This window comes from Sinohyriopsis cumingii, chromosome 14 (genome assembly GCF_028554795.1).
Source record: "Sinohyriopsis cumingii isolate HCF-2022 chromosome 14, ASM2855479v2, whole genome shotgun sequence".
NCBI lineage: Eukaryota > Metazoa > Mollusca > Bivalvia > Unionida > Unionidae > Sinohyriopsis > Sinohyriopsis cumingii.
In genome coordinates, this window is record NC_142974.1 from 97,692,061 (window position 1) to 97,704,234 (window position 12,174).

At 35.9% G+C, this 12,174-nt stretch overlaps 1 protein-coding gene across 1 annotated transcript in view; it reads left to right on the forward strand.

Moving 5' to 3' along the window:
* The window catches only part of LOC149784455 (MFS-type transporter SLC18B1-like), a 93,290-nt gene that overhangs the window by 64,779 nt on the left and 16,337 nt on the right, over positions 1 to 12,174 (forward strand). The window contains exons 11-12 of the mRNA XM_089933273.1: positions 3,137 to 3,232; positions 7,479 to 7,553. Of these exons, the coding sequence (XP_089789399.1) occupies positions 3,137 to 3,232; positions 7,479 to 7,553 (171 nt within the window). The remainder of the gene's footprint in view (positions 1 to 3,136; positions 3,233 to 7,478; positions 7,554 to 12,174) is intronic.

Genomic DNA, 12,174 nt, shown 5'->3' on the forward strand with positions numbered 1-12,174 from the left:
CTCGCTAGGTGCTCAGCATTAAGAGGTTATTGTTAGGATTGGTTGGCCTGGTGTCAGGATATTGTGACAGGGTGGGACATCATGTTACATGTCTGCGGCATGTTGCCCCAGTGCTAGACATTGCTATAATCTGCCGCACTGCAGACATTGTAGCAATGTGACTAAATAATGGCTAAAGCTACATTAAAAATCCAAATCATACACACATGCAAACATTTATTAATTATCATTAAGTGGATGGCTTAGGTTTCGGTTGTAAATTTTTTTGGGGGGTTAGTGTTATGATAGATAACTTTACAATTTACAGACAGGATAAGTGTTATCCTACAGTAAACCTTGCCATAAATATGCCATAATGCCAATATATTATTCGTGAACTTCAAAGTAAAATGAAATTGTGTATGATCCATGTAATTTTATCTAAAATTTTACATATAAATGCATGAAATATTTGAACCAAAATGATGAATAGAGAACAAATTTGTATGTGCAGTAGTTATGGATATTTTTCCTTCTTCAACCTGGTTTAATATGACTGTTCAAAACTGGCCCATCTGTACAGACCTGTTATGAGAGATCACCTGTCTTATGTGACCTGTTTTTTATTGGCTGAAAGGGATGGTCTCACAAGATGGATTTTACTGTATCTATCAGTTTAAGTAAAACATGATAGTTGTGATATTGTTTTGTACTACAGCATATGTGTATGTGACTTGAAAAAGTCAATAATGCACCTAGATATACTGCATGAACATGTGTATGTGATGCTTTGTAGGATCTGCAGTGCCAAAGAAACTGCAGGTGGATTACAAACTTATAACGGTGCTTCTTTAAAATAAAATGTTACTTATTAAAGGTTCTGGCAATGAACATTGTAGCGATATGACTGGAAAATTGTTAAAGCTATGTTAAAAATCTAACATTGTAGCGATATGACTGGAAAATTGTTAAAGCTATGTTAAAAATCTAACATCGTAGCGATATGACTGGAAAATTGTTAAAGCTATGTTAAAAATCTAACATCGTAGCGATATGACTGGAAAATTGTTAAAGCTATGTTAAAAATCTAACATCGTAGCGATATGACTGGAAAATTGTTAAAGCTATGTTAAAAACCTAACATCATAGCGATATGACTGGAAAATTGTTAAAGCTATGTTAAAAATCTAAATCACACACACACTCAGTTTAAATAATGTAGTGTTAAAGTTTGTTTTGTTAGCTATATCAGTAAATCAGCCTCAGTGTTTTATGATGTGTGATACAACCAATTCTTGTCAACTTTGGCTTTTTCCTAGCAATGCCACTTTTGGTGTGAGTAGGAGGGATACTTCATGAAAAGAAGTAACAGAAAATCTTACTAAATTGTTGTCTTTAGCAGAGATGTTGAAGTCTATAATTTAATATAAAGAGGTATTCATAGGTGCATGTTTGTTTACATGCTTTCCAATTTTTTAAATGTTTACAAACGTTAAGATAAATTAAGACTTTTACGCATGTAAATGTTGCAGTCTTAGTCACAGGTCATTTACAACAGGTGTTGAAATTCAGCTGTGTGTTATGATAATATATTTTGTATGTAAAACAATGAAAGATAGTTTATATTAGATGTGACATTATATGATCATTATTTCTTTTCGTGAGCTAAGAACTAAAATGAAATTTAAAAATGAGTTATTGTAGAACTAATTTAAGTAATTTTCAGTGGATCCATAATCATACCCATGTTATATGCAGGACAGTGTTATAAAGAGAGGCTTTATACTGAGTAGAACTTTATGCTTCAGAGCAATGTTCAACATGAACAACAATATGTTGGTCTTAATAAAGAGAACTGTATGCTTCAAAGTGATGTTCGTAAGTTGGTCTTAAGGAAACTAGAACAAATGGTTGAAGACCAGGTGACTAGATGTACCTGTCCATGGTCCATTGGTCTTGGATGTACCTGTCCATGGTCCATTGGTCTTGGATGTACCTGTTCATGGTTCATCGGTCTTGGATGTACCTGTCCTTGGTCCACTGGTCTTCAACCATCTGCTCTAGTTTCCTTAAGAACAACATATATGCCTGGCAATCACAAGAAAAGCCTTTCTTGTGTGTGTTTTATGTGTTTGTCTCAGTATGTTTATATGTGTGATTGTATGCGTGTGTGTGTGTGAGAGAGAAAGAGAGAGAGATAGAGAAGTATTTAAAAGTATGGTTGATTTTCACATTGAAATGGACATTGCTAGGTAAAAGCCGAAGACATCACTGTTTGGTTGTACCACATTTTTTACTTAATTGTTTGTATGCTTACTGGTTTTGTAAATGTTTACAAGCACTCAAAACCGCTCTGGTGGCCTAGTGGTTAGGGTGTCTGCCTCAGTTGTGGGAGATTGTGGGTTCCATACCCAGCCGAGTCAGACTTATAAAAATGGTACTAACAGCTGCCTCACTTGGCGTTCAGCATTAAGAGGTTAGTGTTAGGACTGGTCAGCCTGGTGACAGGGTAATGTGACTGGGTGAGACATCATGCAACATGTCTGCGACATGATGCCCCAGTGCTAGACATCACTATAAACTGCCACACTGCAGACATCGTAGTGATATGACTGAACAATTATTAAAGCTACGTTAAAAATCCAAATCACATCACATACAAAATACAAGCACTCAACTCAGCCAAGTACTTAATTGTTTGTATGCTTACTGATTTTTGTAAATGTTTACAAGCACTAAACTCAGCCAAGCACTTTAGCAACCAGCCAATCTAGAATTAGGTCAGCTGGTTTTTGATGGGGGAATCCTTTCAGTTTTTATCAACATGATTTCTTCTACTGCTTCCAAAGTCAAAAGGCCACAAAGACATGTTTACTCTGATTAAAAGTATATCCCACTATAATGAAGCTATGTACTGTGTTTAAAAAATGAACCCATCTGAAAGTACAAACCCACAATGTATGAAATTAGCTATTTAATATGGTATTTACTACAAGACCCTTTTAATCTATAATTTTAAACATTAACACATTGAATATATATATATATATATATATATATATATATATATATATATATATATATATATATATATAGTTGTTTGCACAAGTCACATTGAAAAATTCCCATTTAATTTTGACATGGTTTTTCTTTTCAGTGCATTGTATATAAACATCATATCACTTTTGCTAATTGGGCTCCTCATTGGCTGTGCAGTTATTCCAACATTTAAGGCACTAATTCTAGGTGCCAAGTAAGTATGATCTTTGATTGTTCTTGAAGTGCATTATAACTGGAGGACACAAGTCAAATCTGTGGATTGAAATATTTTAATGGTAGTTTGATTGTGGCAAATTGAGTTTTACCAGTGACATGTTAATGGAGCCAGTAAAACAAATATTCGCAATAATAGCACTGTGAATAATGTCTCAGTTCTCAACACAGATCTGTTCATGCAACTCCAAGAAACTTTGGAGAATTAACATATTGCCAGAGGGGAAGTAACCACACCTATTCATTTGTATACCACTTCATAAAACGTCAAATTTGTTTCATTTTACATTTACTAGATACACTGATATGAAATTAGTATGAACACTAAGCATTACCAGATAGTATGAATTAGCATGAACACCAAGTATTACAAAATACACCAATATGTATTAGCACAAACATTAAGTACTACTATATACACCAGTATGAATTAGTATGAACACCAAGTTAAACTAGATACACCAATATGAATTAGTATGAATGCTAATTACTACTTGGTACACCAGTTTAAATTAGTATGATCATTAAGTATTGCTAGATACACCAATATGAATTAGTATGAACACTAAATTATATCAGATACAGTGTGAATTAGTATGAACACCAAGTATTACCAGATACACCAATATGAATTAGTATGAACACCACATATTACCAGATACACAAATATGAATTTGTATGAACACCACATATTACACCGCCAGTATGGATTAGTATGAACACCAGATATTACCAAATACACTAGTATGAATTGGTATGAATAGTAAGTATTACCAGATTGTATGAATTAGCATGAACACCAAGTATTACAAAATACACCAATATGTATTAGCACAAACATTAAGTACTACTGTATACACCAGTATGAATTAGTATGAACACCAAGTTAAACTAGATACACCAATATGAATTAGTATGAATGCTAATTACTACTTGGTACACCAGTTTAAATTAGTATGATCATTAAGTATTGCGAGATACACCAATATGAATTAGTATGAACACCAAATTATATCAGATACAGTGTGAATTAGTATGAACACCAAGTATTACCAGATACACCAATATGAATTAGTATGAACACCACATATTACCAGATACACAAATATGAATTTGTATGAACACCACATATTACACCGCCAGTATGGATTAGTATGAACACCAGATATTACCAAATACACTAGTATGAATTGGTATGAATAGTAAGTATTACCAGATTGTATGAATTAGCATGAACACCAAGTATTACAAAATTCACCAGTATGTATTAGTACAGAACATTAAGTACTACTATATACATCAGTATGAATTTGTATGAACACCAAGTTATACTAGATACACCAATATGAATTAGTATGAACACTAAGTACTACAAGGTGCACCAATTTAAATTAGTACGAATGCCAAGTATTACCAGATACACTAATATGAATTAGTATGAACACCAAATTATACCAGATACACAGTGTGAATTAGTATGAACACCAGGTATTACCAGATACATTAGTATGAATAGTAAGTATATACTGAAAGTTTGATAAAAATTGCTTGCAAAATTATAAAGCTATGCCCATTTCAGTTGGACTGTGTTCTGTAGTGAAAGTCAGCTAGGTTATGGAAGTAAGAATGTGTCAAAAAGTAGGTGGAAATTAAATTTTTTTGTAGCACTATGTCACAGAGAAAACCATGAAGTCACAATTGTGTAAGAGTTTTAAATCTTAGATTGCAGCAAACTTTTGTTGACATTCAACACATCAGGAAGTGTATTACGATTACAGATGTGTTAGAAAGTTTGTAGGAGAGTTACTTTTCAAACTCCAAGGGATTTATTAAAGATGTAGGAAGATGCTTTTAAGCAGATTTAGATATTTAATGAGTTTACTGGTATCGTATTCTTATTTATCATTTGTGATTTTATTTCTATATCCACATGATGGTAATACTTTAATAAAATCTTAACTTTGGTAATGTTTTAAACTGTTCAGTCACATATAGAGAAAGCTAACCTGAAGCTTTCAGCCTTGTACTAAGGACGTCATCAGCAGACTGATTTAATCTCTGCAGACTGGTAATGTTGGAATGGTGAGCAATTTTAAGATTGTCCCAGAAATGCGGCAGGTTGTAACAGCCTCCATCCCTGTTCAGCATTGGTTTGTGCACACTGATGTAAATAGATTCTTTTACCTCTAGACAGATGACAGTTCACCCAAAGGATATGTCTGTTAAGAAAGATATTTGTGGACCTATCTATCACATTAGGTGTGAAGGACTGGGTGAAAGTCAGTGCCCTCAGGACTATATTGGGGACACGGAATGGACATTGAAAGCAAGATTTAATGAACATTGAAGAACAAGTTCATGCTAGTCTGAAGTAACACAGCATGTCTACAATGTTTGCCATACTGTATCTTGGCTCTCAGTCAAAATCCTAAATTGAGAACAAGCCTGGTTTGAGTCGGGGGTTAAAAAACTAACTTCTCAGAAAAATTGACAATATTTGACAGAAAACATTTTGGTAAAATGGGATTTCAGATTTGTACAAATTATTCCGGTTTGCCATCAGATGTAGTTGTCATTACTAAACATAGAAAATCCTTTAAACCAACATTTTCTAAACGCCACATGACCAGAGATGCAGCCATGGTGTGCAATTGCATGAATCTCACAAATTATTTACAAATTTGGAGACTAGTATTGCATGAGAACTCATGCAATTTAGTTTAAAGTTGCACATATGAAAATGTATAGAATTTGTATTCAACTGTTCACCCTTAAAGTACTTGCTGTGACATGTTCAATAGACACTTTATTATACATATAAATATAATCTTTGGTATAATTGGGGGCAAGTCCTTTTCACAGCACACTGCACCAGCCTAGCTCTGAATTGTTTGTTCTATAGGAATGCCTCAGGATGAGAGACTTGTGGGAGTTTGTTGGGTTGTGAAGTGTGTCCGACATCTGTATGTGGAGCCGCAAGGGGCTGATACAAGGTATATAGGGACACTGATAACCGAAACTTGACAAGTCTGATCCTGACAATGCCAGGATAACAAACATCAGCCGATACTCTATACATGCACCTTAAGAAGTGGATATGAAGTATATATGGGCATAATACTCGATTACATTTAAATACTGACACAAATTGGGGGTTCAAAAGCAAAGTTGTGAATGCCTGAAACTTGGCAATGGCCCTTTGTTTCTTAGGAATTCCTCAGGAAGAGAGAGTCTGGGGAGTTTGTACAGTTGTGCAGACTGTCAGACACCTATATGTGGAGCCACAAGCAGCTGATACAAGGTATATGGGAACAAATAACTGAAACTCGATATGTCTGATCACTAGGATTGCTATGATAACAAACATCAGCTGATACTGCATACGTGCACCACGGGAAACGTGTATGAAGTATATATAGCCTAAAGTATATTCAAATACTGACAAACTGGGGATCAAACATGTTGCGAATGCATGAACTTGGGCAATAAGCCCGAGAACAGAACTGGAACAGTATGCTATGCAAGTAATGCCCAAAATGAATGACGTGGTTGAAGGGGAGGATGTGGGTGGTTCTTTCCGCAGATAATTTTTTAAGTTAAATGCAGCATTGACACTGAAAAGTACACATCTCCACAGGCATCCCAGTTGCTGACTGAATGCCTCATACAACAGACAATATTTCTTCACATGCTCCAGCTCGGTCGTCTGATTGGTTTGTACATGAAAATAGCTAAATTTAGTTACTAGCTTATTAACATGCTGGCTGCAGTGACCTCGTGTCTGGCAGAGTAACCATATTATACAAAGAGGGGCCCAACAAGAGGTCAGAGAATGATGCACTGTGTTATTCAAACTATATTTAATCAATTAAATTACAATATATATATATATATATATATATATATATATATATATATATATAAAGTTAATGTAACAGAAGATCAGAAAAATATCCATGCTGTATTCCTTCCAGCACTTTTGCATCATCTTTATTGATGCTCATATATATATATATGTGTGTGTGTGTGTGTGTTCATAAATCACCCATCCCATTTAAAAATTACTTCATGTATCGCATATAATACTATAAAATTCTTCACATAAGAGTTGTTTCTAAAACGAAACAATATCTACCTTTAAAACAAAATGTGAAAATATGTACCTCAAATGTACATCATGGTGAAGCCCTATTTGTATTACTTATTATATGCTCTGTACATTTCAGAAATCTTGGGATGCCAGAGAATCTTAATACTTATGGGAAAGTATCAGGAATGTTCAATTCAGGCTTTTCATTAGGGTGAGTTTGTTTCTAAAAAAACTAAAAAATTTGTTCTCTTGGTAGATTTTAAATTCCCGAAAAGCTTCACATGAAATTTGTAATACTGTTCAAATAATTGATCAAGTTTACATCCATAAAGCTTTGACCTGACACCAGTAGCTTCAGTTAAATGACAGTGAAAAATTGTGATTATGCCATCACAATTTACCAACGAGTGAACTTGTAAACTATCAATGTTCAAAGGTTTTGAGTTATTGAAAGTTTATAAAGTTTAAAGTCATGGAAATTGAATGATAACAGGCCACACCGTGGTGTTAGACCATCCTATCCTGGACCAACCTGGTACATTTTTACGATTTTTTAGGTCTGATGTGATACCGTGATATTCTGGACCAACTGCTCCGGTGGCCTGGAGGTTAGAGTGTCTGCATTGCATTAAGGAGGTTGTGTGTTTGAAAAAAATGACTTGTAGAAACGGTACTAACAGCTGCCTCACTAGGCACTCAGCATTAAGAGGTTAGTGTTCGGATTGGTTGGCCTGGTGTCAGAATAATGTGACTGGGTGGGACATGATGCTGCTTGTCTCCAGTATGATGCCTCAGTACTAGATATCACTATAAACTGCCACACTGCAAACATCATAGAGATATGACTGAAAAATTGTTAAAACTACATTAAAAATCCAAGTCACACGCACACACCTATCCTGGACGAAACTGGTACAGTTTTACCATTTATGTGTCTGATGTGAGACAATTCTATCCTGGACCAAGACATTTACATTTTTACAGACCGCTCCTGTGGCCTAGTGGTTAGTGTGTCCACCTTGGATGCAGGAGGTCATGGATTCAAACCCCAGCCAAGTCATACAAAAAGACGTATAAAAATGATACTAGCATCTGCCTTGCTTGGTGTCAGTATTAAGAGGTTAGTGTTAAGACTGGTCAGCCAGGTGGCAAGATAATGTGACTGGGTGGGACAAAATGCTATGTGTCTGTGGCATGATGACCCAGTGTTAGGCATCACTATAAAATGCCACACTGCAGACATCATAGTGATATGACTGAAAAATTGTTAAAACTACGTTAAAAATAATTTAAAAAACACACATTCTGAATTCTTTTTATATGTTTATCATAAGGAATAACTTGATATTGTCCTTCTGACACTCAGTCCATCCATCCATCCATCAGTTTCTGTTTTATTTCCAAACAGTAATTCATGTTCTCTGCCATTTATTGTTTCTGGTACCAAATTTGTAAATAGCATCCATTTGGTAGAAGGTAGAGGTCTGTTCATGTAAGGGTTCTAGGTAAAAGGTCAAGGTCACTGTGACTGAAAGAAGAAACCTGGTTTCTGCACAATGACAATAGTCACCAACCCAGACCAAACGTCATGGATGGGACTTCCACTCAAGGTAAGGAACAAGCCTTGTGATTTTGGAGTCACTAGGTGAAGGACACTGATTGAAAGAAGAAAAATGGTTTCAACACAACTACTTTAGATCTACTTCTCATACCATAATTTTGGGGTCAAAATGTGACTGAAAGAAGAAAAATGGTATCTGCATAATAACCTTTGTCCAATATCATGGAGGGGCCCCGAGTGGCCGAGTGGTCTAAAGCGCTCTCCGTTACGGATCACTGCCATCTCACCTCTGTCTGCGTGGGTTTGAGTCTCGGATTCGGCTGATGTGGGTATGTGAGAAAGCTTGCCAGTAGCTTCTCGTGGGGCGGTGGTTCTTTCCGGGGTTTTCCCGGGTTCTTCCTCCACCATTAATACTGGCCGCCATGTATAGCCTATCGTGTGCTGAAAAATGGCATTAAACCCTACAACAACAACAACCAATATCACAGACCTGTGCCAAGTTGATGTTGAGTGACTTCCAATGGTGGCAGGGAAGAAGTCGATCCATTTTGTGGTCAGATGGTCCGGTCAAGATGACTGACTGAAGGAATAAAAATGGTTTCTGCACAACAGCTTTAGTTCTAAACCTTTCAACTTTATGGTTTGCATGCAATTGGAGTAAGGTAGATGTCTGTTGATTTGGTAACAGTATCTATTACTTTATTGCAATAAGCTATAATGCCCTGTTAAACTTGACACATTCAAGTAACATGATACATTGTAGAGATAGGTGGGAAAGGAAGAGAGCCAGGCAGTCTTGAATTAAAAGTATTGAAAACAACACACTTGCGTTCAACTCTATTGTCATCTACATATATCCACACTTTGTGAATATAGCACGACAAATATATAACAGTGCAGATTTGGGGGCAGAGTCACTGTAAAGGACAAATAAAAAATATTTTCTTCAAAAATATTTAAATTCTTAATACCTTTATCAGATTATTTGGATATCTTTCACTTTAGGTCACAACGAAACCTACTGATTTTGAGATCAAAAGGTGAACATTCAAGGTCTTTGTAACTGAAAGAACAAAATTAGTTTTTACCCAATACCTTTAATTCTTGTATACCTAGTAAGTTTATGAAGGGTTTGCACATTGGGTATGGAAGAAGCCTGTAGATTTTTGGGTCAAAGGTCAAGTTCATTGTGAATAAAAATAACCTTTGATGTCCTGTCAGGAAGTTCAAAGAAAAGTTTACTGCTTGCTGCCAGTTGTGTTTGTTTCACCACCTGGGCTTCTGTGTGCTTGGCATCTGTAGTAATTAATACAAAGGAGCATTGATGTCTGCAAGTAAATAGTAATGATACTTTTGTTACCCATGCTGGTGAAGAGATTGTCACTTGCACTCAAGTGAATTTGTTTTCAAATAATGATTTTTATTTGTGAGACAGTGTCATACAGTAGACCTGGATATAATTTAATCTTGGTTATTTTGCAACTAACACTGTCATGCATGAATGGTAGTTGTCTTCAAACTGAAAAGAAACGAAAGTTTGCTTCCATATCTCTGCCATCTTTGTATATTTAGAAGAAAAAAATCGGCTCACTTAAAGAATCCATAGTCAGCTTCCGATGTCGGCTTACTTTGCAATAAAATAACCTTGGTATTTATATCCTTTACAAAAAAAAGTAATCAAAGTTGGCTCCTGATGTCAGCTTGCTTTGTAATAAAAATAATCTAAGGCTTTGTCTTTGATGTTCTGTCAGTAAGTTCAAAGAAGGAGTTTACTGCTCGCTGCCTGCTGTGTTTATTCACCACCCGGGCTTTGATATGCTTGGCATCTGTAGTTACAATTAATACAAAAGAGCATTGATGTCTGCAGGTAAATAGTAATGATACTTTTGTAACCCCTGCTGGTGAAAAGATTTTCACTTGCACTCAAGTGAATGTGTTTTCAAATCATGATTTTTGTTTGCGAGATTGTAGCTCATCCATCAGGTCGATGAGGACCACCTATGTCATTGGCTGATGAGGCAGATGTGCACCTTGAATGTTCTGTGGCATTGTGGACATGGGATGGTAGCAACACTGATTGTGGGGTTACTGCTCTGGATTTCCTGGCATGCTTCTATTGTTCTGCCATGGCTGTCCTGTTGGCCTCACTAGATGCAGCACCTTTATGTGATTGAAGAGTGCCACATGACCCAGTCCTCGGCAGTCTGCTCCCACGTGTCATAGCTAATGCCAAAGTTCTTCAATGATATCTTCAGGGTGTGCTTGTATTGTTTTCTCTGGCCTCCTTTGTTGTGTTTTCCTTGTTTAAGCTTGCCATAAAAGAGTTTTTTTAAAAGCAATTTGTGAGATACTGTCATACAGTAGACCTGGATATAATTAAATCTTGATTATTTTTCACCTAACACCGTGTTATGCATGCATGACAGTTGTCTTCAAGATATGGGTTGATTATTTCCCTCTTGTTAGTGATTTTGTTGGATCCACTTTTCAGTCAGATAACATTCAAACCTTTGAGCACAACCACACACAATTTGTTTCTCAATGTTCATGTTAATGAACAACATGGCATGTGTTATCGGACATAAATGATACACGCCGCTACATTATGGAAGCCTATGCTACACATATAAATTTCGTGGATATATTTTATTTTTTAATGCTCATGTTGTAAAAAATGGAATAAATGATAACAGTGCAAGGTTAGTTTCTTTCTTTCTTTTTATCAAATAAGCATTTTATTTATCTGTTTCATTGCAACATGCAGTGTGGGATGCACAAATGCAATACAAATTTATTTCATTTCTTAAGTCTTGGGACATAATGACATAGGTGGAAAAAACGTTTCACCATAAGTTCTGGGAAAGGAAGAAAAATAATTATTTTATCGTGTCCCAACATATACGGTAAATACGGTAATTGAGACCTTTTAGTCAGTAATCTCTAGAGTCAATCTTTGCAGTACTAGAATGTTGATCAAGGGCTACTAAGCAGGGGGTGGGTGTACTGTTGAGAGTACTCTTGTTAACGTGTTATGAAAAGTCCTCCCAATAAATACTTTAAAGTCGGGATAATAAGCATGAAAAGTCATCCCATTAAGTATTTCAAAGTCTGGATAATAAGCATGAAATGGCATCCCACTAAGTTGTTGTTGTTGTTGTGGGGTTTAATGCCATTTTTCAGCACACTATAGGCTATGCATGGAGGCCAGTATTAATGGTGGAGGAAGACCCCAGGAAGAACCACCGACCCACGAGAAGCTACTGACAAGCTT